The sequence below is a fragment of the Muscardinus avellanarius genome (assembly GCF_963383645.1).
Source record: "Muscardinus avellanarius genome assembly, chromosome: 16".
Taxonomy (NCBI): Eukaryota; Metazoa; Chordata; class Mammalia; order Rodentia; family Gliridae; genus Muscardinus; species Muscardinus avellanarius.
In genome coordinates, this window is record NC_137802.1 from 14,852,072 (window position 1) to 14,878,556 (window position 26,485).

At 49.7% G+C, this 26,485-nt stretch overlaps 1 protein-coding gene across 4 annotated transcripts in view; it reads left to right on the forward strand.

The window, feature by feature from the left end:
* MYH10 (myosin heavy chain 10) overlaps positions 1-26,485 on the forward strand; it is a gene marked incomplete at both ends in the record, with an annotated part of 167,806 nt that overhangs the window by 129,905 nt on the left and 11,416 nt on the right. For all 4 annotated transcript variants that reach the window (XM_080714203.1, XM_080714206.1, XM_080714204.1 and 1 more), the window contains 12 exons: positions 3,268-3,405; positions 3,872-3,995; positions 7,295-7,466; positions 8,778-8,990; positions 11,516-11,660; positions 13,269-13,475; positions 16,194-16,298; positions 18,582-18,734; positions 19,949-20,197; positions 20,947-21,159; positions 23,563-23,775; positions 26,163-26,324. In XM_080714203.1, the coding sequence (XP_080570329.1) occupies positions 3,268-3,405; positions 3,872-3,995; positions 7,295-7,466; positions 8,778-8,990; positions 11,516-11,660; positions 13,269-13,475; positions 16,194-16,298; positions 18,582-18,734; positions 19,949-20,197; positions 20,947-21,159; positions 23,563-23,775; positions 26,163-26,324 (2,094 nt within the window). The remainder of the gene's footprint in view (positions 1-3,267; positions 3,406-3,871; positions 3,996-7,294; positions 7,467-8,777; positions 8,991-11,515; positions 11,661-13,268; positions 13,476-16,193; positions 16,299-18,581; positions 18,735-19,948; positions 20,198-20,946; positions 21,160-23,562; positions 23,776-26,162; positions 26,325-26,485) is intronic.

Here is a 26,485-nt window from a genome sequence, read left to right on the forward strand (position 1 = left end):
AAAACATCACAAAAGCTATGAAAAGAGCGCATGTTCTTTAGTCCAGCAATTCTCATTCTGGTAACTGGTAAAATTAGGAATTAATTTAGAATTAGGCTAATTCTACTCTTTTTCTCAAAAGATAAATCAGTTACTCAACAATGAGGGATTGTTAAGCTTTAGTGATACTGCGCAGTTATAAAGTAAAAGATTTTTATGAGTGTTCCTGATATATTAATACAGAAATAGTTGGAAAAGAGTTTATGTAATAAGATCTAATTTAGAAATACATATAAAGCCTTTAAATTTATATGTGTGGCTTTTTATGGCAGTATCCAGAAACCCTAGAAGAATCTATACCAACCACAGCGGGTAATCCTTGATGATGCTGTCAAAGGTTGTGATTTTCTTTTCTCCTTAAGAACATTTGTTCATTTCATTAATATTTTACTTGTATAGGACACATAAATTCACCTCCAAGCTCCCTATTTTTTTTATTTTTTATTTATTTTTTTTTTTGTGTGGTCCTGGAGATGGAACACAGAGACGTTCGACCTCTGAGCTATACCCCCTGCCCTACTTTTTATTCTTTATTTTGAGACAGGGTCTCACTAAGTTGCGGAGGGGCTCACTAAGTACTGAAGCTGTCTGTGAACCGGATCCTCCTGTCTCAGCCTCCGAAATGCTGGGATTACAAGCGTGCGCCACCATGCCCAGCTTTGCCCAGCTTTACAAGACTTTTTTTTTTTTTTTTTTTTTTTTTTTTTTTTTTGCAGGTCTGGGGATGGAACCCAGAGACATTTGATCTCCGAGCTACACCCCCCGCCCAATATTTTATTCTTTATTTTGAAACAGGGTCTCACTAAGTAGCTGAGGCTGTCTGTGAACCATGATCCTCCAGTCTCGGCCTCCCGAATGCTGGGATTACAAGCATGCGCCACCACGCCCGGCTTTTTTTCCACTTTTTTTTTTTTTTTTTTTTTTTTTTTGGTGGTGGTGGTACTGGGGTTCCTGGAAGCCCTTCTACCTCTCCGGACTACACTCCCAGACCTATTTTTACATTTTTATTTGGAAACAGGGTCTCCTAAGCCAGCGCGCATGGCTGGCTTTGAACCTGCGCGATCCTCCAGTCTCTGCCTCCCAAGCACGGGGATTATAAGTGTGCGCCACCACGCCCTGCCCAGACTCTTTTAAACGTCTACTGTCTTGCACTGTTACCTTGTTGTTTCCTTTTGTGAGATGGAAATTCATTCAAAAATGTCCTAAAACTATTTGTGGCATTATTAAGTTACTAAGCCCTGGGATTCTTTGTGGAGTCTCAGATGTCTATACTAACTGCATGGCCTGGCACGCCCCGCCCGCCCTGTCTTGGGGGCCCATTCCTTCTCCCTCTCCACCTGTGAGACTTAGGGTGGTTTCTGATCTGTCCTCTTTTCAGCCAGAACTATGGGTGATGTGTTTTGGATTGGTCTGTTCTTTAATATTAATTTTTTGATTTCAATATTATTAAATAATTATTGTAGGAAATCAGGGACAAACATATTTGTTAACTGGTCTCTTTTATTTATTTATTTTTATTTATTTATTTATTTTTTTGGTGGTACTGGGTGTGGAACCCAGAGGCTTTCTACCTCCGGGCTCTACTCCCAGACCTATTTTCTATTTTATTTGGAAACAGGGTCTCACTGAGTTGCTGAGAGCCTCACTAAGTAGCTGAGGCTGGCTTCGAACCTGTGCGATCCTCCTGTCTCAGCCTCCCAAGCGCGGGGATTACAAGCGTGCGCCACCACGCCCGGCTTAACTGGTCTCCTTTAGAGAGAGAGAGAGAGTGACAGCCTTTCGGATGAACTAGGATGTCTGGGATTTTCAGAGTAAGCCAGGGAGAGGGGAGAAGGTGGAGGTGGAGGTGGAGTAGACGGTCCCCGAGCTTTCGCTTGCCGAGGCTGGAGAGACCGCAGGAGTCTGGGAGCACACTGAGGGGTTTACAGAAAGCTAAGTTCATTTTTTGCAAAGATTTCATTCACCAGGGGCAATTATTTAGCCAGAATGCCACTTGAAGGTTGCTCGGTTGGCCATGTGTTGATTGGCATCTACAGTCTTGTTCACTAATATAGTCACCATATATAATAACGTAGCATGTGAAATAAAGGCCTGTTCTAGTAAAAATAAGTGTAAATGCCAGACTTCCCCTCCATATGGTGACTTGTTCCTCTAGTGAAAGGCACACCTCACCTGAGAGAGCTCATTTCTCACTGACCTTCAATGCCATTTAACTTTCATTTTTATTTTATTTTGTTCTTGGTGCCAGACATTGAACTTGGGGGCATTTTTACCTCCGAGCCAGTCCCCAGGCCCTGTTTTATTTTTTTATGTTGAAACAGTGTCTCACTGAGTTGCTGAGGGTCTCAGTTGTTAAGACTGTCCTCACACCTGCTGGCCTGTCTCAGCCTTCCAAGTACTGGGATTACAGGTGTGAGCCACCACCCCCGGCTCCTACAGTGCTGTTTCAGTTATTTACACATTCTCTTTCTCTCCTCTTTGGCTGAACAGGTGTAGCTGAATTCAACTAAATAAATACACATTTGAGCCGGGCGTGGTGGCGCACGCTTGTAATCCCAGCATTCAGGAGGCTGAGACTGGAGGATCGCGGTTCGCAGACAGCCTCAGCTACTTAGTGAGGCCCTCTGCAACTCAGTGAGACCCGGTTTCAAAATAAAGAATAAAAAAATAGGGCAGAGTGTGTAGCTCAGAGGTAAAATGCCCCTGGGTTCCATCCCCAGACCCGCAAAAAAATAAATAGGGCTGGGAGTGTAGCTCGGAGGTAGAATGCCCCTGGGTTCCCTCCTTAGTACCACAAAAATAATAAATAACAAATGAATAAATACACATTTGAAGTACTCTTATACTCTCTCTGTCAGTAATTACTATTCAAAATATGGAGTTTTCCAAATGTGCCGACACTTAATCAGCAACGTCCCTTTGTGGCGTCTTCGTAGTTCCTTGGTGTTACAAATAACACTCCACTATACATCTCTTTATACAAATCGCATCTGACAGTTTCCCGAAATGGCTGTTGAAAAGAAATGTCCATTTTCTAAGCTCGCTAATACTTTGCCGTGTCAGCTTCCCGAAGGACTGGCCCAGTTTGTGTCTAAAAGCGTAGAAGGTACGACTGTCCAGCTCACACGTTTTCGATGCCACTCAGGAGTGGGGAGCGAGCGTCCTGTTCTGACGCGGTGGACTCTGGTGGGCCAGTGGGCAGTGTGACCATGGGCTCTTCTTCGCCAGGACCTGGAAGAGCAGCTGGACGAGGAGGAAGGGGCTCGGCAGAAGCTGCAGCTGGAGAAGGTAACGGCAGAGGCCAAAATCAAAAAGATGGAGGAGGAGATTCTGCTTCTCGAGGACCAAAACTCCAAGTTTATCAAGGTAAGAGGCTCGTTCCAGGGAGAGCTGACTTTAAAAGCGGGAAGTATCTGTGTTGAAAGCAGCCTTCCCAAATGTGACCAACAGAAAGGTCTCAAGATGATCTTAGGTCCATTTGCTTAATTTTATCTGCTCTACCTGTCCAGATCTGTAAAGACACAGGCCCCGGCTGGCTTTGACATCCACCAGAGAACCCTTAAACCTTTGAGACTTTGACCCCGTGCGTCTCCTGCAGAGGGTGCGCCCACTGCTGCCCAGCTGGGCCCCTTGACAAAGCTGGGCTCACAAATGCCAAGCCCGGCAGCCTGGCACACGGTGCCGCCTGCCCGGGGAAGCAGCGCCCAGATTGCTCGTTTTCTCTTTAAGCAAAGAAAGTTGACTTTTCTGAGCAATTCTAAACGTAAACTGTTATTCTGAATGACTTTTCTGAAAGTCATTCTTATTTTTTTCTTTTGTTTTTTCCGTTCAGGAAAAGAAACTCATGGAAGACCGCATCGCTGAGTGTTCCTCCCAGCTGGCTGAAGAGGAAGAGAAGGCAAAAAACTTAGCCAAAATCAGGAACAAGCAAGAAGTGATGATCTCGGATTTAGAAGGTTGGTGTTTGGGGCTGGGATCCTTAGGGTGAGGCCGGGTGAGGGTTGAGACTTGACTTCGACCAGACTGTGCAGTTACAGGAAGTGTTCACGGTGACCGCTAACAATTGGGCCGTCAGTTGGGGCTCATTATTAAAATAGATCTTTTTAAGTCAGGTGCGATGGCGCACTCCTCTTTTCCCAGGAAGTAAGAGGCTAAGGATCCCAGGTTGGGGGCCAGCCTCGGCTACCTAGCGAGACCCTGTTTCAAAACAAAATACGTAGGTCTGGTGCGTAGCTCAGAGATAGGATGCTCCTGGTTTCATTCCCAGTACCACAAAGGAAAAAAAGAACTTTTATCCACTGTCTTGTTTTCCCTACTCACTTAGTATTCATGATGGAATAGCGCTAAAATGGTCTACCTTTTTCAAATTTGGTACTGTGGCAAAATATGATGCTCTTTGGACATGCTTGGCATCCAAGTTGATTTTGAATCCATCACTGGACTTTGAGCTTGATCTGAAAGCTACATTCACGTGCCTCGGTGTCACTTTACAAGGGGACCAGCCACACAGGTAGGAACCAGAAGGATAGAGGAGAAATACCAAGGCTAACAGAGCCTCGCTCCAGCGGCGAATGTAGCATCAGGACTGTGACTGCCGCAAAAGAAACGGGAGGCCAGAAGCTCTAGGGAGCCTATTAGCCCTTCTTTGGACTAGCAGCTGTGACTGTCATCCACAGCAGCCAGGAGAGCTGCTGATACGCCTCTGCACCCTAGGCACCGCGGGCTGCACCTCCTCACGCTCTCAGCATGCCTTTATGACGGGAGAAAATGAGGTTGGGGCTTTTAAAAAATGCCTAGGGCTTTGTTTTGGATTGTTTGTTTAGTTTTGGTGTTTTTGTTTTGTTTTGTTTTGTGGTACTGGGGATCAAACCCAGGGCATTCTATCTCTGAACTATACCGCCCCACACTTTTTTTTTTTTTTTTTTGTACTGGGGGTTTCTACCTCCAGGCTATACTCCCAGACCTATTTTATACTTTATTTGGAAACAGGGTCTCACTGAGTTGCTGAGAGCCTCACTAAGTAGCTGAGGCTGGCTTCGAACCCGTGCGATCCTCCTGTCTCAGCCTCCCAAGCACTGGGATTACAAGCGTGCACCACCACGCCCAGCCCCCACCCTATTTTTTAATCTTTTATTTTGAAACATTCTCCCTAATTTGGCTATCCTCCTATCTCAGCTCCTATCTCAGCTTCCCAAATACTGGGATTACAAGCTTGTTCATCATGCCCAGTTTCTTTATTAAAAAAAGATAAAGCTGAGTGTGGTGGTACATACCTGTAATCCCAGTACTTGTGAGACTGAGACAGGAGGATCACAAGTTCGAGGCCAGCCCCAGCAACTTAGTGAGGTCCCAGGGAATTCAGAACTGTCTCAAATAAAGAATAAAAAGGAAGTGCCCGTAAGGCAGATGGGCTCGTGTTTCTCTCACCTGTCTGATCAGCCTGTGATACTTGTCTCATCCACCCACTCAGCAGATGGGCTCCTACCCTGTTGCCAGGAAGGCACAGGGGCTGAGTGGGCCCCTAGCCTTCACTAAGGAACCACTGAAGAACCGTAGAGAGGAGGAGGGTAGGACAGCAGACGGCAGCCTTCTCAGTTCAAATGGAGATTCCCATCCAGAGGGGGCTGGCGGTCAGGCAGTTTCCATCTGCTGCTACCCTTTCAAAATTTGGATGCAGAGTTGATCTTAACGTAAAAGAATCCCCGAAGCTAGGCGCAGCAACTCATGCCTATAATTCCAGTACTTGGGAGGCTGGGACAGGAGGATCATAGGTTCAAGGCCATTGTGTGATGGCTTAGCAAAACCCTCAGCAACTTAGTGAGGCCTTGTTTCAAAATAAAAAGAGCACCGGGCGTGGTGGCGCACGCTTGTAATCCCCGCGCTTGGGAGGCTGAGACAGGAGGATCGCACGGGTTCAAAGCCAGCCTCAGCTGCTTAGTGACTCTCAGCAACTCAGTGAGACCCTGTACCAAATAAAATAGAAAAAAGGTCTGGGAGGATAGCCCGGAAGTAGAAAGCCTGGGTTCTACCCCCAGTACCACCAAGAAAATAAATAAATAAAATTAAAAAATAATAAAAAGGGCTAGGGATGTAGCTCAGAGATAGAAAACCCCTGGGTTCAACCCACAGTATCCTCCTCCTCCCCCCCCCCAAAAAAAGAAGCTCAATAAAGAATAGAGAGGTCCAGACCCATGTTCATAGCAGCACAGTCCACAAGAGGCAAAGTATGGAGCCAGCCTAGGTGCCCATCACCTGACGAATGGATTGCAGACGTATGGGAAACACACACAGTGGGATTCACTCAGCAGTAAGGAAAACAAAATTGACATCATTTGCAAGAAAATGAATGGAAGGACCCGGAGAGCTTTATGTTAAGTGAGATTAGCCAATCACAGCGCGTGACGGGTTGTGTGTTTTCTTTAGTGTGTGTAGGATGGGGAGTAATTGAGATGGATACAGGAGACTCCAGATGAAGAGGAGAAACCTCAGGGGAGCCCGGGAGGGGAGATGAGGGTTGGGGTGGAGGAGAAATGAAGTTTATTAATGGAAATACTACCATAGGCTGTGTGTATACGTGTGAATATATACCAACATCAATGTGGGTGCTCTGTATTGGGAGGGAGGGAGATGGCCATGCAGGTCATTGTCATCATGGTTTGCATTATGGTGTGAGGCTATAATGCACCAATAAAAGCACAAAAAAAGAAAAATAAAAAAAGATAGAAAGGTCTGAGAGTACTGCACAGTACTACAAAAAGAAAAAGAAAAATAGCGTTCCCGATCACTCTGCTCTTCCAGCATGGGCTCACTTCTCGAGGGCATCCCTGGGCTCTGCCCAGTTCCTCGATAGTACTCCACCTTTTCTCACTAATGTGTCTCACCTCAGTTTGATCCTGGTGGCTTCCAGGTGACTGAGCAGCTGACTGTTGTCCGGACGGTGGCACCCCAAGAATAAAATGGCTTCTTGTCACCTTCGATCAGCTCCCAGCCCTCATCTCCCCTCCCGGGCTCCCCTGAGGCTTCTCCTCCTCATCTGAGTCTCTCCTGTATCCCAGTTACTCCCCATCCTACACATACTAAAGAAAACACATGACCCGTCACGCTCTGTGATTGGCTAATCTCACTTAACATAATGTTCTCCGGGTCCTTCCATTCATTTTCTTGCAGATTATGTAATTTTAGTTTTCTTTACTGCCGAGTAGAATTCGTTAGATGTGTGTCCGTGTTGAAAGGCATCTCCTGTCTGGCCTTACAGAACGCTTGAAGAAGGAAGAGAAGACGCGTCAGGAACTGGAAAAGGCCAAAAGGAAACTTGACGGCGAAACCACCGACCTGCAGGATCAGATCGCTGAGCTGCAAGCGCAGGTGGACGAGCTCAAGATCCAGCTGGCCAAGAAGGAGGAGGAGCTGCAGGGCGCCCTGGCCAGGTCTGTCGCCACTGCCCGTCTGGGCCGAGGCGGGCCGCTGGGCTCCAGCTTCTGCGGCTCTTCTCCTGGCTGGGAGATGTGGTTCATTGTGACTGGGTGTGACATTAGTTCATGAACAACCCAAGAGAACGTAAGTTGTGTCAGGGCGCCAGGAAGATCTCATAGACCATCCTTAGCAATTCACACCAAAACAAATCATTTTACTACGCCAAATGTTTGGGTGGTGTTGTGTTTTTTTTTTTTTTTAATACATTACAGATGAGTTTCATAACGTCTTGGAACTTTAGAGGAAATCACTTTTCAGAACTGATATTCCAGCTGGGCGCAGTGGCGCACGTTTGTAATCCCTGCGCTTGGGAGGCAGAGATGGTTCCCCCACAGTTCTAAACTATTCAGGCTTTTAATGCAGACCATATATAGTCAACTTATCTCTATCTACTATTTTATTTCTTTTTAAGAATAGCTATTTGGCTACACAGTCCTGGAACTTGGGAGTTTAATTTATTATAATAATAATAATAACGTGATACAAGTGTCTTAAAACTTGCTCTCTGTTCCTTGCCAGCTTGCTTGCTTTTTACCTAGAGCTCTCTTCACTTATAAGAAAATAAATTAAGCCGGGCGTGGTGGCGCACGCTTGTAATCCCCGCGCTTGGGAGGCTGAGACAGGAGGATCACACGGGTTCGAAGCCAGCCTCAGCTACTTAGTGAGGCTCTCAGCAACTGAGACCCTGTTTCTAAATAAAATATAAAAAAGGTCTGGAGTATAGCCTGGAGGTAGAAAGCCGCTGGGATCTACCCCCAGTACCACCAAAAAATAAAAAATAAAAAAAATGAATTAAATCCTTCATCGGCCAGCATTATGTCCATCACTCTTTTCTGTCAGAAAAACCTAACCAGTATTTAATCACGCACCTAAGTGAGGCGTCGCCTTATACGAGAGCGGCAGGGGGGGTGGGGGGTTCGAGGTCGCCGTCCCTGAATGTCCCTGAACGTTCAGGGTCACTCCCGGCTGGTAGACTAAACCAGTCTGCCAGTACACATTGCACAGCAAAGGACATTTTCTAATATTCTTACTGTTGAAGTGAGGTGGTCCCACCTGGTAGTGGGGGAAATCGGGCTTTGGCAAGGAGGCTGGGCCTGACTCCAATTCCAGCTCCCACTACTGGCTTCGAGGCCTTCCCCAGGCCATTGACCCGGGGAGCTGCTGTGCCCAGGAGGAGGGAGCTGGCAGCCGTGTCCCCTGGGCGAGGGAGACGCTGCCGCCCGTCCGTGCCGTCCTGAGCGCCTCCCTGCCTCCATGTTCTCCAGGGGGGACGACGAGACCTTGCATAAGAATAACGCGCTCAAAGTGGTGCGAGAGCTGCAGGCCCAAATCGCCGAACTGCAGGAAGACTTCGAGTCCGAGAAGGCTTCCCGCAACAAGGCGGAGAAGCAGAAGCGGGACCTGAGCGAGGAGCTGGAGGCTCTGAAAACCGAGCTGGAGGACACGCTGGACACCACGGCGGCCCAGCAGGAACTGCGGTGAGCGGGGCCCCGAGGCTCGGGGAGGTGCCGGCCACGGCCACGCTGGGTGGTCCTCGGGTGTCCTTTCTCTCCAGGAATTGGTGGCAGGTGGGGGGTGATGAAATAGCAACTGTTAGAAACAAACCAGCCGACGGCAGCGATACCCAGGTGGGGCAGGGTGTGCGGCGAAAGGCGGCGAAAGGCAGGGGCGAGGTGTGGTCAGAAAGCGAGGTCGCAGTGGATGAGTGTGGAAAGAAGGCACACGAGTGCGTGCTGCGAGTGAGAAGGGACCAGAGGGCGAGATCGGATAAACACAGAGGAGATACACGCCCTGGGCACCGCCACACATACCTGTTGGTGTGAACACATGTGCCAGGGAAGCGGTGCTGGCACAGAGATGAGAAGAAGGGCGAGCCTGGATCTCCAGCGTGTGTGACAGGGCAGAGGTGTGGGGCTCTGAGTCGGTGCTCCTCCCCGAAGGGCCACGGTGTCCACACTGGTCCAGCCAGCCCGTGAGGACGGGAGTGGAGAGAATGACCCCCATGTCTGCAGAGCAGGTGGGCCGGGCAGCATCATGGCATCAGAGCGGAGGCGGGAGCCTGCTGATGGCGTGCAGGATGTGGTCGTGAATGCGCACAGCCGCAGCAGTGGTGCCGAGGCTGGCGGGTTCTGCCTTCAGCCCAAGTTCCCCAAAGAGAGACAGTTGCAAAATAAAAAATAAGGCCGGGTGTGGTGGCACATGCTTGCGATCCCAGTACTTGGGAGGCTGAGACGGGAGGATCGCGCGGGTTCCCAGCCAGCCTCAGCTACTTAGGCTCTCAGCAACTTAGTGAGATTCTAAATAATTTCCAAAGAAAAATATAAAGTAGATCTGGGGGTGTAGCCCGGAGGTCGAAAACCCCTGGGTTCCATCCCCAGTACCACTAAATAAACAAATAAATAAATAAATAATAAAAGGGTCAGAGGTGGAACTTGCAGGTGGAATCCTTCTGGGTTCAATTCCCAGTACCACCAAAAAAATAAAAAGAGAAAGAAAAACTGTGCTAATGGTGATTTTAGAAGGAGAAGTGTTGACTTTACTGGTTAGGGCTTGTTTGTATGTTTTCCCATTCTGGAGATGGAGGCCAGGGCCTCACACGTGCCAGGCAAGTGTCCTACCACCAGCTCCATCCCAGCCCTGGTCTCCCCCTCACGAAGCTGTGTGCTCACTCCTGGTGCTCAGCTGACAAATTAAAAGACTGACTTGTCCTGGGTGAACTAACGCGGCTCTTCAAGTGACTGACTGTGTGTTGTTATTATTGTAAAGTGTTGAAAGCCATGCAGAGGTGTTTAACACTAATGGATCTTCATACCTTAAGTGCAGATTAGATAGAACCTTATTTTTATCTCAGAACATGCAAATTCTGTGATCCTATTATATATTATGTTCTCTTATCAAGGGAACTACCAGGGCTGAGGGAGGGAGTCCACGCCTGTAATCCCAGTACTTGGGAGGCCGAGATAGGAGGATCACAGATTCTAGTTAGCATTGCAGTAACTTAGTGAGACCCTGTTTCAAAGAAAAAAGGTCTGGGCCTGGCGTAGTGGTGCACACTTAGTGAGACTCTGTTTCAAAATAAGAAATAAAATACGGCTGGGGGTATAGCTCAGCGGTAGAATGCCCCTGAATTCAATCCCTAGTATCACACACACACAAAAAAAAAGGTCTGGGGGAGGTAGCTTAGAGATAAAAAACACCCCTTGGATCTATCCTCAGTACCACGAAAAGGAAAAAGGAAAAGAAAGGGGGAAAAAAAGAGAAAGAGGTCCTTTCCAATCCAGGAATGTGACCCTCCAACTTGCCTTCAAATCTCTCTCCAAAAGATAACGCTCCCTCCCCACGTTGACGTTTCTGCCGGGCGTGATGGCGCGCACTTGTAATCCCAGCATTCGGAAGGCTGAGACAGGAAGATCGCGGTTCGTGGACAGCCCCAGCTACTTAGTTCCTCTGCAACTCAGTGAGACCCTGTTTCAAAATAAAGAATTAAAAAAAAAAAAAATAGGCTAGGGGTGTAGCTTGGAGGTCAAATGCTCCTGAGTTTCATCTCCAGACCCGCCAAAAAAAAAAAAATTTCTTAGTAGGGCAGACTTGGACGGACGGTGAGAGGCTCGTTTTTGGGGTGGCGCGGCGTCCTTTGACTTGGCCTTCAGGCCCTTAGCTAGTCCAGGCCTCTCCAGGACTCAGCCTTTCCCTGGTCTCACTGAAGTCTACCGGGGCTATGGCAGGCAGTTTGACATCTTGTACTAATCAATTCTTGAGCCTATAGTGAAACCTGGGCTGCCCAGAACAATTTTTGAAGACCCTTGGGGATACCAGGATGGACCTCAGTTGTGAGTCAGACAATTGCAGTTGTACTGTTTCTAGAAGGATCTCCAGTACCCCAGGAATTGGAGGTGCCAGCTTCCTGGAAAACAGCACATACAGTGTTTATTAGAGGAATCGCGCTAAGGCTTTAATCCCATCACTGGCTGATTCTGAACATTCTTGAAACATGTTTCTCTAGCACAAAACGGGAGCAGGAGGTGGCGGAGCTGAAGAGGGCCCTTGAGGAGGAAACGAAGAACCATGAGGCCCAGATCCAGGACCTGCGGCAGAGGCACGGGGTGGCGCTGGAGGACCTCTCGGAGCAGCTGGAGCAGGCCAAGAGGGTAGGCGCCGCTGAGGGCCGCGCGGGATCCGCCCTCGCACAGGCCCTCCTGCTGGGCACTCAGCACTACCTGGGCAGCCGCCGGGGACCAACCGCTCTCGAGTGGTGTTACTTTCTCCAGCACCCTGATCCCTGGAGAGAAAAGCCTTTGATTTGTCTTTGTGAAAGAAACCAACGGAGCCAGGCATAGTGGTGCACGCCTGTAATCCTAATATTTGGGAGGCTGAGGCAGGAGGATCATAAGTTCAAAGCCAGCCTCAGGAACTTAGTGAGGTCCTGTTTCCAAATAAAAAATAAACTGGGGCTGTGGGTATAGTCTGGAGAGAGAAGGTCCCTAGATTCAACCCTCAGCAACACACACACCCAAAGAACCCAACAACTGCCACCTCACCTCGCTCGCCTCACCTCGCCCGCCCCTCCCCGGCGTCACCAATAGCATCAGTCCCCAGCGGCTTAGCTTAGGCACCAGAGACAAGTTTCACAACCACTGTCACCTGTGCGTGTCTTCTGCCAACAAGTCACAGCCCGTTGACACGCCCCTCGAGCGTGCCTGGTCTTTATCTCGCCCTTCTGGTCCCTTCCTGCCCCTGGTCTCAGCCCAGCCACCAAACCCCGCACTGCCATTCAACATGGATCCCCGAGTCGGCCGTCCTCTCATCTCGGCCTCCCCCTCCTGAGTGTCACGCGTAGGCTTTCCATGCTGCCGAGTCTTCTCCTTGGGCCTCCTCGTTCACGCTGCCCTCCCGCGCACGCTGCTCCTTCCTCTTTCCCACGCTCGTCCGTTCCTTGGCGCCTCTGCCTTGGTCTGGTTTTCCCGTCTTTGCCTTCTCTGCCTGGCCGTGTGCCACCTTGTAAGGTATTTGATGATGGTGTTGACATCTGTATCACCGGCTCCGTGGTCTGCGTTGCGTGCCTTCGTTAACCTGTTTCAAAACAACAACAAAAAAGGGCTGGAAGTGTGGCTGAGAGGTAGACTCCCCTGGGTTCAATCCCCAGTACCACGCGCACGCACGCACACAAAAATCAGCACAAATAATTAAGCCAGGCCGCACAGGAAGGATGTGGAAAGGCAGATTGAGGCCTGGCATCTGCCCCGGCCCGTGCCGGCCCTGGCCACACCGCGCCCTCCCTGGGCAGTCCTCAGAGGGCTACCCCCGCACGACCATCGTTGCACCAAAGTGCTCGCTCATGGTAGTAAGTTTTTAAAAATGTTTTTCTCTTAACCACCAACACTTGTGAGTTGTCATGGGATGCACAATTTTTCCCTCCCTTCGGGTACAGAGATACTTACATAGTGCCAGGGGCCCCCATACCCATGTATACCTCCAGGCAGTATGTCTGGGGAGTCCCTCGTTGGGAAGACTTGCTGTTCAGGGAACCGGTTTTTGTTCATTCACTCATATTTGTTTATCCATCTATTCATCCATTCATTTATTCATCCGTCCGTCCATTCATACGTTCATTTATCCATCCACCCATCCGTTCATCCATTTGCTCAGCAAAGCCGCCCGCAGGCTCCCCTTGCATCGGGCGTCGTTCTGAGGACACAAACCGCTCGCTCTGTGCAGGGCATGGTTAAGTAACCAGCGGCTCCCCTCCCGTCCCCCAGTTCAAAGCAAATCTGGAGAAGAACAAGCAGGGCCTGGAGACGGACAACAAGGAGCTGGCGTGCGAGGTGAAGGCTCTGCAGCAGGTCAAGGCCGAGTCCGAGCACAAAAGGAAGAAGCTGGACGCGCAGGTGCAGGAGCTGCACGCCAAGGTCTCCGAAGGCGACCGGCTCAGGGCGGAGCTGGCCGAGAAGGCGAGCAAGCTGCAGGTAAGCGGACGGCCGCTGCGACACACCCAGGGCCCAGCCTCTCGCCCCGCGGGCCGCTGCACACCCCGGCCGGCGTGCCCTTGCACACCTGATAATTGCCTAAGTAAGTACGTCCTCGCGTCTGTGTCCTTTGGCCTCAAACCTGCGATCCTCTTGTCTCGGCTTTTGAGTACTGGGATTGCAAGCAAGTACCACGGATAAAGGCAAATAATCTTTTAAGAACAAGACAGCATGAGTTGGCCTTAAACCTATCCAGGGCCATTGTAAATTGCGGCCGTGATGCTTTGAGCGGTTTTAAGTTCAAATTCATCTTGTTCTTTAGAGATGTAAATAAGATACTAGTGGAAATGGTGGTAAAGAGCCATACCGGGGCCAGGCGCAGTGGCGCATGCTTGTAATCCCCGCGCTTGGGAGGCAGAGACGGGAGGATCGCGCGGGTTCGAAGCCAGCCTCACTGGCCTAGGAGACCCTGTTTCTAAATTTTAAAAGTATAAAATAGGTCTGGGAGTGTACCCCAGAGGTAGAAGGGTTTCCAGGAACCCCAGTACCACCAAAAAAAAACAACAAAAACAAAGCCATACCTGATAATGGTGGAGACCTTTGAAACAGCACTAAGACCATTAACAAGGTGAGGAATACTGGGCATGGTGGTGCGTGCCTGGGTTATTAAACAGAGGAGGCTCAACTATAAATTAGTACAATCTTTTTTTCTGGAGGACAGTTTGATGGGTAAGTATCACAGCTTTAAAACTGAATATCATTGAGCCCAAAAAACTCTTTGCCCTGTCATTTATCCTGAGAAAATAACTAAAGGTTATACCCAGATTTAAGTATAAGAATGTTCACTGCAGCCGGTCATGGTGGTGCACACCTGTAATTCCAGTACTTGGGAGGCTGAGACGGGATAGAGGGTTTGAAGCCAGCCTCGGCAACTTAGCGAGGCCCTCTGAAACTTAGCAAGACCCTGTTTCCAAATAAAAGCAAGAGGTAGACATGGTGGTGCACCCTTATAATCCTAGTACTTGGGAAGCTGAGACAGGAGGATCACAGGTTCACAGCCGGCCTCAGCTACTTATTGAGGCCCTCTGCAACTTAGTGAGACCCCATTTCTAAAAAAAAGAGGACTAAAATATAGGACTAGGGGTGTAGCTCGGAGGTGCAGTGCTTCTGGGCTCCATCCCCAGTACTGCAAAATAAATAAATAAATAAATACAGAATAAAATAAGGCTGGGATGTAGCTCAAAGGTAGAATACCCCTGGGTTCAATCCCCAGCACCATGCCCAAAAAAAAGAAAATGCGAGAAGTGGCTGCTGGGCCCTGCGCCGCCCCATGACTCGCCTACGTACGGCTCCTGTGTGCACTGTTTCCCACTGAACCTCCTGCCAAGAGTGAGAACAGGAGCGTCATTGGCTTGTGCTGCACGTACAGATGTGTCCGCCGTTGCTAATATGACCAGAGAATATAAAGGGGTCCTGTATCCCTCCCGGTTCCTCCCTCTTTCTTTCTTTCTTTCTTTTTCTTTTTTCTTTTTTCTTTTCTTTTTTTTTTTTTTTTTTTTTTTGTGTGTGTGTGTGTGTGTTTGTGTGGTACTGGGGGTGGAACCCAGGGGCTTTCTACCTCTGGGCTATACTCCCAGCCCTATTTTATATTTTCTTTGGAAACAGGGTCTCACTAAGTTGCTGAGAGCCTCACACAATAGCTGAGGCTGGCTTCGAACCTGCGCGATCCTCCTGTCTCAGCCTCCCAAGCGCGGGGATTACAAGCGTGCGCCACCACGCCCGGCTTACATACCAGATTGTTAAAAGCTAATGAACTTTTTTTTTTTAGGTTGATATTAGAGCATTTATTAAAATAATGCTATGGTTGAATGAACTTTTGGCAAAATACTAGGATTAAAATTTGAATCTGTTGAATAAAGTTTTCAAATTCTATTAGAAAATGCATTATAGCCGGGTGTGGTGGCGCACGCTTGTAATCTCAGCGTTTGGGAGGCTGAAACAGGAGGACGGCCTCAGCTACTTAGTGAGGTCCTTTGCAACTCAGTGGGACACTGTTTCAAAATAAAGAATAAAAAATAGGGCAGGGAGTATAGCTCGGAGGTAGAATGCCCCCCTGGGTTCCATCCCAGTACCACCAAAAAAAAAAAAAAAAAAGAATATGCATTATAGCTGTCCCCAGAGCAGGTACTTAATGCATCTTGGTAAGAAAAGGATCAGACTAACATACGGCTGCCCTCCTGGGGCCTCTGCACGGAGAATGACTGGCACTCTTTCAAAGCACTTGACATCGTCTTTATCTCTTTGTGTTAGAAATAGAACCTGGAGGCCGGGCGTGGTGGCGCACACCTGTAATCCCAGTATTTGAGAGCTTTTGTAGCTCAGGGAGAGAATACCCAAGTTCAATTCCCACTACTGGGTACAAAAGATAAAATAAAATAAAGCCAGGTAATCCACAGGAGGACCCAGTCGTGGTCATTCTCCTGGCCTTTCATTAGGAGGGGGCTGCGGAGGTGTCCGGAAAGGGGTGTTAGGCACCTACTTACCACGTTATTTGAAGGCAACAGGTGGTGGTGAAAGCCTTCCTTGATTGATTTTGGCAGTTTCAAATTCTCTTTCACACACACACACGGCTCAGTTTGTGTTCTAAGAGCTATAATCCTAGGTCCTGTTTATTCACTAATCGTTGCATTGAACTTATTCTTACGCTTCTCCTCGCAGAATGAGCTGGATAACGTCTCGGCCCTTCTGGAAGAAGCAGAGAAGAAGGGGATTAAATTTGCAAAAGACACAGCTAGTCTGGAGTCTCAACTACAGGACACACAGGTATCCGGGGGAGCGAGGGTGTCTAGTGATAACAGTGATGTGTGAGTGGGTGAAGTAACCCGGCCCCAGCGTCGCCTGTGGACTGTCGCTTCCTACTAATTTCATGTTGTAATTGCACTGGACCTCGCCTTGCCCAGGACCCAGCCTCGCTGCTCAGTCTCCGCGGGGTCTTGGCATCCTGGCATCTGGGTATGGCTCCTGTGCCCTGCGGGTATGTGGGTGGCACCCATGGGCACCCCGGCCTGTGGTTTACCCAGAGTGGTCCTAGTGCACTATTTTATTTTTTTATTTATTTATCTTTTTGGTGGTACTGGGGGTGGAACCAGGGGCTTTTCTACCTCCAGGCTTCACTTCCTGACCTATTTTTTTATACTTTATTTGGAAACAGGGTCTCACTAAGTTGCTGAGAGCCTCTCTAAGTAGATGAGGCTGGCTTCGAACTTGTGCGATCCTCCTGTCTCAGCCTCCCAAGCGAGGGGATTACAGGCGTGCGCCACCACGCCTGGCTTCTTATTGCACCATTTTTAATGAGATTGTTTCATTATGGTTGAAGTTTCATTATACTGACCTAAGAGACACAGTCCGTTTTGTCAAAGCCTGGGGTGGCACTTGCTTATCATACTGGTAAGATTTGTATTGAATTGTCTTGGGACAGTTTTCTATGTCAGATACAAGTTAATTGAAAGTAATGAAGCCGGGCACAGTGGTACACGCCTGTAATCCTAGGGATTGGGAGGCTGAGGCAGGAGGATTGCAGGTTTGAGACCAGCCTCAGCAACTGAGCAAGACCATGTTTTAAAATTTAAAAAAAAAAAATTTTAAAGGGTTAGGGGTGTGGCTCAAAGGTAGAGCACCCCTGGGTTTAACATTTAACCCCCAGTACTACAAAAATAATAATGTGATTCTTTTTTTTTTCTTACAGTTTTATATCTTATTTTTATTAAATTTACAAATGTTTACTTGCTAGCTGGTGGGGATATAAAAAAATCTATCTAGTCGGGCATGGTGGCGCACGCTTATAATTCCAGCATTCGGGAGGCTGAGACCAGAGTATCGCAGTTCGCGGACAGCCTCAGCTACTTAGGGAGGCCCTCTGCAACTTAGTGAGACCCTGTTTCAAAATAAAAAATAGGGCAGGTGGTGTAGCTTGGAGATTAAATGCTCCTGGGTTCCATCACCAGACCCACCAAAAAAAGAAAGAAAGAAAGAAAGAAAGAAAGGGAAAGAGAGAAAGAGAGAGAAGGAAAAGAAAGAAAAATATATCTAACTGAAAAAATATAGTAAAAACCTCTGGCAAATGGCGGAATAATGAGGCTTCTAGAACAAGTTCAGTGTGATGTGGACATGCGCCTCCTGGTCAGGAAAGGAGGCAGGAGACAGATCACAGGAAGCTCTTTGATGCCTTCGTAAGTTCTCAAGTCTGAAAGTAACAAAGACATGTTTGCACTTAACATTTTAGAAAAATTAATCTGGCAGGAAACGGGAAAGACAAGTAATCCCAGTACTTGAGAGGCCGAGACAGGAGGATCACAGGTTCAAAGCCAGCCTCCCCGTGAGATCCTGTTTTAAACAAGAATAAAATAGGGCAGGGGGTTAGCTCAGAGGTAGAACACCCCTGAGTTCCATCCCCAGTGCCACACACACGTTAAAAAAAAAAAATAGAAGGGGGTGCCCAAGACCAGGTCATCAGTGGGCGATACCAAGTGTCTGAACAGAGGCAGGGAGTGGGCAGGAGGGGATCCTAGAAGACATGGGGCACATGGGCAGCAGGAAGAAGAGGGTGCTTGAGGGCCTCACAAGCTCCCTGGTGCTGCTGCTACCCCCCAAACAAGCTGGAAACACGATTTGGGTTAGGAGCTATTTTAAAAAATCATCCTGTGGAGCCGGGCGTGGTGGCGCACGCTTGTCATCCCCGCGCTTGGGAGGCAGAGACAGGAGGATCGCGCGGGTTCGAAGCCAGCCGCGCGCGCTGGCTTAGGAGACCCCGTTTCCAAATAAAAATGTAAAAACAGGTCTGGGAGTGTAGCCCGGAGGTAGAAGGGCTTCCAGGAACCCCAGTACCACCAAAAAATAAAAAAATCATCGTGTGTGTTTTTAAGGCATTTGTGTCTTCCAGTGTCACTGGATGGTTCTCAGCCACTGAGACTTTGTTTTTTAGGCAGTTACATTTTTAATAGAGGTATTTTTGTGGGGAAGGTCTTTTTTTTTAGGTGCTGGGGATGAGACCGAGGTGCTTTGGTGATAGCTATAACTTGAGTGCTGACTTTTGAAACAAATAAACAGGAGCTGCTTCAAGAGGAGACACGCCAAAAACTCAACCTGAGCAGTCGGATCCGGCAGCTGGAAGAGGAGAAGAACAGTCTTCAGGAGCAGCAGGAGGAGGAGGAGGAGGCCAGGAAGAACCTGGAGAAGCAGGTGTTGGCCCTGCAGTCCCAGGTACGTGTCCTCCTTACGCAGCTGTGGTGGCCTGGATGTGCGTTCTTAGCAGCGAATGGCCCGCTACGCAGGGCTGTTTCAACTCCATTTGGGACAGTTAATTAGCTTGGACTAAATTAAGCCCACTACATGTTTTTTTCTTTGACCCAGCCCAAGGAGGGTAACCTGTGTTAGAGTACAGCCAGGCGTGATGGCGCACGCTTGTAATCCCAGCATTCGGGAGGCTGAGACCGGAGGATCGCAGTTCCCGGTCAGCCTCAGCTACTTAGTGAGGCTCTTTGCAGCTCAGGGAGACCCTGTTTTTCAAAATAAAGAAATAAGAAATAGGGCTGGGGGTGTAGAATGCCCCTGGGCTCCATCCCCAGTACTGCAAATAAATAAATAAAATAATGTTAGAGGCCTGTAAAGAAATAGGTGTGGCGTGGTGATGCACGCTTGTAATCCCAGTAATAAGGAGGCTGAGACAAGAGGATGTTGAAGCCAGCTTCCACAACTTAGCAAGCCCCTTGGCAACTTAGTGAGACCTTGTTTCCAAATAAGAAATAAAATCGGGCCGGAGAAGTAGAGTGCCTCTCTGGGTTCAATCCCCAGTGCCACAAAAATAAATAAATATAAAATTAAGATGTAGGTCTAGAGAACAACATAAGGTTTCAATCTCGTCGCCATTGTACAGATTCTTAGCTAAGGAATTCAGTTAGCATCTAAGATTCATTTGTTTTAAAATCATATAGTGATAATTTGTAATATTGAAAATAGAAGCTGGGCATGGTAGCACACTCTTGTAATCCCAGAACTTGAGCAGCTGAGACCCTCCTTCAAAATAAAATATAAGCCGTGCGTGGTGGCGCACGCTTGTAATCCCAGCATTCGGGAGGCTGAGACCGGAGGATCGCAGTTCACGGACAGCCTCGGCTACTTAGTGAGGCTCTCTGCAACTCAGTGAGACCCTGTTTCAAAATAAAGAATAAAAAAATTTGGCCAGGGGGTGTAGCTTAGAGGTCAAATGCCCCTGGGTTCCATCCCAACCCGCAAAAAAATAAAAAATAAAATAAAAAGGGCTGAGAGTGTAGCTCAGAGGTAGAATGCTTCCGCGTTCAATTCCCAATACCAAAAAAACAAGAAGAAAGGAAAAAAATAAAGCATCCCTTTTTCTTCCCCACATGCAAGCACCACTGAATCCTTTCACCTTTTGCTTTTCCTCACGCGACACTTAGTTGGCCGACACCAAGAAGAAAGTGGACGATGACCTGGGGACCATCGAGGGTCTGGAAGAAGCCAAGAAGAAGCTTCTGAAGGACGTGGAGGCATTGAGCCAGCGCCTGGAGGAGAAGGCGCTGGCCTATGACAAGCTGGAGAAGACCAAGAACCGCCTGCAGCAGGAGCTGGACGACCTGACGGTGGACCTGGACCACCAGCGCCAGATCGTCTCCAACCTGGAGAAGAAGCAGAAGAAGTTTGACCAGGTGGGTCCTCAGCGGCCCGCCTCGCCCCGCGCCTCCTGGCCAGACTCGCTTCTGTCGTTTGGGTTTAAGACAATGTCTTCTTATTTCAAGGCAATGAAAAGCAATACATATTTATATAAAAATTAGAAAAGGGGGGGGGGTGTTTAACTAAAATTTAGTTCCAGTTGAGCATTCCTTGCCTGAAACCCTTGGGCCCTGATGTGTTTCAGATTAGGGCTTTCTCCCGTTTGGGAAGACTTGTCTCTACACAAGCAGCTTTCCAATTGCAAACACCACATTCACTTCCCCTTCACGCACACTTCATGCTCGTGGCCTGAGGCGATGGGTCACTGTATTTTTAGTGACCTGCGTGTTGCCCACAACCCATCGCGTGAGGGCAGCTGTGGAATTTTCCACTTGTGGTGTCATGTCCGTGCTCAGAAAGTTTGGGCTGTTCAAATCAGGGACTCTAGCCAGGCATGGTGGCGCATGCTTATAATCCCCACGCTTGGGAGGCTGAGACAGGATTGCACAGGTTCAAAGCCAACCTCGGTTACTTAGTGAGGCTCTCGGCAACTTAGTGAGACCCTGTTTCCAAATAAAATAGAAAATAGGTCTGGGAGTACATAGCCCGGAGGTAGAAAAGCCCCTGGGTTCCACCTCCAGTACCACAAAAAAATCAGGGACTCTGGGCCCGTGGTGGCCTTCTGAGCAGTAAGCCAGACCCATAGTCGCTGGTGTTGTTTTTACTGTTTCATCTTTCCACACAGCTGTTAGCCGAAGAGAAGAACATCTCTGCTCGCTATGCCGAAGAGCGGGACCGGGCCGAAGCAGAGGCCAGAGAGAAAGAAACGAAAGCCCTGTCCCTGTCCCGGGCTCTGGAGGAGGCCCTGGAGGCCAAGGAGGAGTTTGAGAGGCAGCACAAGCAGCTCCGAGCAGACATGGAGGACCTGATGAGCTCCAAGGACGACGTGGGGAAGAACGTGAGTGGCTGCGGGCTCCGAGGGGGGCCTCCGAGGTCGGAGTGGCCAGGTCATCAGGCCTAGGTGCCGTGAGCCCCCTGAGGTGCAGGTTAGGGGCAGCCATCTCCACGCGGGGTGGGTGGGAGCCTGGCTTCCCCGGGAGGCCCGCCATTGGCCTCCAGGGCTTCCGTGGCTTTGGGGCCTCTTACTGGCGTGGAAGCTTCTGTTGCGCGGCACCCCTTTCCACCACGCACATCCTCCCCAAGAGCGTCTGCTTGTTACGCGCCCTGCGGCAGTGCATGCTGTTGTGGGGAGCACAGAACCCGGGCCTGGCACTCAGAGTTGGACTTCCAGCCCGGCTCTTCCTGGGCTTTCGTTCTGACCACGGGAAACCTCGTAAGCCCTCAAACCCTGTGTCCTCAGAGTCAGACATTACACCTGCTCGAGGTCAGGGCCCATTGTCATGAGACACGAGCTGTCTGGCCATTTGTGAGGGGAGCCTGGCCCGTCTTCCCGCTGGGCCTCCTACATCCGGGTGCCCAGGGGATCACTCCGGAGGCAGAGAAGGGCCAGGGCCACCCTGGTGGAGGTGACCGCCACTGCACTGCGGAACGTGACCAACACTCGCATGTTCACTCCGCAAACACATGTCTGGTGCCTCCTGAGTGTCAGATGCCACTTAGAAATGAGCCCTGGGGGACCCAGCAGCACCAGCCTCGCTCCCAGGCCGCGAGGATCACACGGGGCAGGAGGCGGGGGCATGCAGCTCGGTGCTGGGCATGGAGAAGCGGTAAGACCAGGCCTCTTAGAACTGTACCCTGCGCTAGGCGTGGTGACGTCCGCCTGTAATCCCAGTGCTTGGGGGACTAGACAGGAGGATCGAAGGTTTGAGGCCAACCTCAGCAACTTAGCAAACCTTGTTTCAAAATAAAGTAGGGCTGCCGGGCGTGGTGGCGCATGCTTGTAATCCCCGCGCTTGGGAGGCTGAGACAGGAGGATCGCACGGGTTTGAAGCCAGCCTCAGCTACTTAGTGAGGCTCTCAGAAATTTAGTGAGACCCTGTTTCCAAAGAAAGTATAAAATAGGTCTGGGAGTATAGCCTGGAGGTAGAAAAGCCCCTGGGTTCCATTCCACTCCCAGTACCACCACCAATAAATAAATAAATAAAATAAAATAAAGTAGGGCTAAGCTCAGTGCTGTAGAATGCCCCTGGAACCACCAAAAAAAAAAAAAGCAGCTGGGCGTGGTGGCGCACGCTTGTAATCCCCACGCTTAGGAGGCTGAGACAGGAGGATCGCGCAGGTTCGAAGCCAGCCTCAGCTACTTAGTGAGGCTCTCAGCAACGCAGTGAGACCCGGTTTCCAAATAAAATACAAAATAGGCCTGGGAGTATAACCCGGAGGTAGAAAGCCTCTGGGTTCCACCCCCAGCACCACCAAAAAAAAAGCAGCAGCTATGCCCTGCCTCCTGGGCCCGCCCCACTAACAAGTCTGTGTGTGCGCCTTGCCAGTGCAAGTGATTTCCACGGTAAGATGTGCTCGCAGGCCTGTCCCACAGGGCAGGTCCCTCCGGCACCCTACTCACGGTCGTGTGGGCTTTACAGAAGCTCTCCCCTCAGCAGAGGACTATTACAGACGTGTGCGAACAATGAAGTTGGTGCTGGGTTTTTTATTTATTTTCAGTAGGATTGAACTCAGGCATTCAATCCCCAAGCTACACCTCCCGCCCTATTTTTTATTCTTTATTTTGAAACCGGGTCTCACTGAGTTGCAGAGGGTCTCACTAAGTAGCTGAGGCTGTCCGCGAACCGTGATCCTCTGGTCTCAGCCTCCCAAATGCTGGGATTACAAGCGTGCGCCACCACGCCTGGCTTTATTTTTTATTTTGAAACAGGGCCTCACTTAAGTAGCTGAGGCTGATCACGAACCTGCGATCCTCCTGTCTCAGCCTCCCCAGGCCCGGGCATGCAACACCACGCCCAGCTGGTACTCTGGTTTTTTTTGTTTTGTTTTTATTGTTTTTATTATTATTATTATTATTGCAGATCTAGGGATGGAACCCAGGGGCATTCTACCTCTGAGCTACACCCCAGCCTTATTTTTTATTCATTATTTTGAAACAGGGTCTCACTGAGTTGCAGAGGGCCTCACTAAGTAGCTGAGGCTGTCCTCGAACCCTGATCCTCCAGGGTCAGCCTCCCAAATGCTGGGATTACCAGCGTGCGCCACCACGCCCGGCTGGTACTCTGATTTTTAAATGGCATTTCTGAAATGAGGCTAGCAGCCTAGAGAAGTGGAGCATGTGTGCACGGGCCCCAGGCGGGTCAGGGGTGGCCACAGTGGCCGCGCGTGGCCCTCGAGGACCGTGGGCCTTAACTCGGGCCTCCGGCCGCCTCACCCCTTCCCTGTGCTTCCCGCCGTTCAGGTCCACGAGCTGGAGAAGTCCAAGCGGGCCCTGGAGCAGCAGGTGGAGGAGATGCGGACCCAGCTAGAGGAGCTGGAGGACGAGCTGCAGGCCACGGAGGACGCCAAGCTGCGCCTGGAGGTCAACATGCAGGCCATGAAGGCCCAGTTTGAGAGGGACTTGCAGGCCAGAGACGAGCAGAACGAGGAGAAGAAGCGGCTGCTGATTAAGCAGGTGGGTTGCAGGTGGGCCCCGGGCGAGGCGCCGCCTTCTCCCAGCCGGTTCCCACGCGGGTCCTTGTAGGACACACTTAGGAGGAAGGAGGTTAGTACATTTGGTCGTTTGAGATTTTATTGTAACGAGCTCAGATTTTCTATTTCTCAGATAGTATCATTGCTGTTTGCAGTAAGCCAGGCTATTCATCATCAGAAAAGCCTTCAGTGGGAGCTCGGGGGGAAAAAGACAGCGCACCAGACGAGGATCATGATTTCTGTCGTTCACACTACACATCCACGTGAAATTCCTCCTTATGAGACAAAAAGGCAGATATTTGTACTTTTTTGTTATTGGAGATTGATCTCAGGGGCATTCTACCTCTGAGCTACACCGTATTTTATCTTTTAATATGAAACACAGTCTCGCTAAGTTGCCGAGGCTTGCCTCGAATCTGCAGTTCTCCGGTCTCAGCCTCCCAAGTACTGGGATTACCAGCTCCCTGCTGAAATTTCTAATTTAAAAAAGTTGCTAGGCACTTATGATTTGTATACTTCTCTGAATGTGTGTTAAACTTGTAATTTAAAAGTTTACTTTAGCCAGTTGTGGTGGCGCACACTTGTAATCCCAGCATTTGGGAGGCTGAGACTGGAGGATCATAGTTCAGGGACAGCCTCAGCTACTTAGTGAGACCCTCTGCAATTCAGTGAGACCCCGTTTCAAAATAAAGAATAAAAATAGGGCTGGGTGTGTAGCTCGGCAGTAGAATGCCCCTGGGTTCCATCCCCAGTACCGCCAAAAAAAAGCTTGCTTTAAAACCTTTTTTATTTTATTAATTACTTATTTATCTATTTATTTATTTATTGGTGGTACTAGGTGTGGAACCCAGGGGCTATATTTCCAGACCTATTTTATATTTTATTTGAAAACAGGGTCTCACTAGCTGAGGCTGGATTCGAACCTATGCCATCCTCCTGTCTCAGCCTCCCAAGCGTGGGGATTACAAGCCTGTGCCACCACACTTTAAACACTTTTTTTTGGTTTTTTTGGTGGTGGTTTTTTTTTTTTTTTTTTTTTTTTTTTGGTGGTACTGGGGTTCCTGGAAGCCCTTCTACCTCTGGGCTACACTCCCAGACCTATTTTATACTTTTTTTATTTGGAAACAGGGTCTCTTAAGCCAGCACGGCTGGCTTCGAACCTGTGCGATCCTCCTGCCTCCCAAGCGTGGGGATTACAAGCGTGCGCCACCATGCCTGGCCTTTTTCTTTTTCTTTTTTTTCTTTTTTTTCTTTTTTTTTTTTTTTTTTTTTTTTTTTTGCCGGTCTGGGGGTAAAACCCAGAGGGATTCGACCTCAGAGCTACACCCCCTGCCCTATTTTTTTATTTTGAAACAGGGTCTCACTGAGTTGCAGAGGGCCTCACTAAGTAGCTGAGGCTGTCCGCGAACCCGATCCTCTAGTCTCAACCTCCCAGATGCTGGGATTACAAGCGTGCGCCACCACACCCGGCCTTTAAACACTTCTTAAAGTAAAACGTGGCTGGGCGCTGCACCTGCGCCCCAGTTGCGCTGCCTCCCCTCGCGCTCTCGTTGGCCTCCTTTGTTTATCCTGTCCCCCGCCCGGCTTCTCTAACGCTGGCCTTCACCCTGTCCCTCCCTGCTGGACGGCTTGCAGTGGCCACCTCCTTCCTGCTGTGGCCGACGTAGTGGCACCTGGGTCTGAGGCCCCATCATCTGGGCCCGCCCACCTCGGCACACCTGTTTCTGGTAGTGCCGGGCACGCACCTCTGCACAGGCGAGCCGGGCACTCTCGGCTCCAGGACCTGGCTGTGCCCGGGCGTCTTCCGAGGTGCTCCCTATTCTGTCTCTCTCTCCCGGCCTTTTGTTTGTTAAATTGTTATCTCACCGTCTCGTATCTTGTCTTTGCACCATCCGGGCTGTGAGCTTGAAGGCAGGTTTCTGCCTTCTCGGGTCCCTTTATAAGCACCAGCAGGATCGGTGTGTGCCCGCCAGGTGGTGGTGGTTAAAGATCCTTTTAAACTCAGCTACTGAGAGCCGGATCAAAATAAAAAATAAAATAGCCGGGCATGGTGGCGCACGCCGGTAATCCCCGCGCCTGGGAGGCTGAGACAGGAGGATCGCGCAGGTTCAAAGCCAGCCTCAGCTACTTAATGAGGCTCTCAGCAACTGAGTGAGACCCTGTTTCCAAGGAAAAGCCCCTGGGTTCCACCCTCGGTACCATTAAAAAAAATAATAAATTGAGCTATGAGGATTTGTTAAGAATAAGGGCTGCTCCATGGCAGAGACCAGCTCTGAGAGTAACAAAGTCCACCCGCCGAGGAGCGGAGCCCGCCTGTGACGGCAGGCTGTGGCTTTAACCAGCTGTGCCTAACCCCCTGCCGTCTGCCAGGTGCGGGAGCTGGAGGCAGAGCTGGAGGACGAGAGGAAGCAGCGGGCGCTGGCCGTGGCTTCGAAGAAGAAAATGGAGATCGACCTGAAGGACCTGGAAGCTCAGATCGAGGCTGCGAACAAAGCTCGGGACGAAGTTATCAAGCAGCTCCGCAAACTGCAGGTACGTGAGCCCCGTGGGCGCCTCCGCTGGGCGAGGTGTGGGCCGCGGGCCGGGCAGCAGCCATGAAGGCGCACACGCAGACCTGCTTTGTCTACAGGGGTGTGTGTGTGTGCGTGCGTGCGTGTGTGTTACTAGGGATTGGGCCCAAGGACTTTCTACCT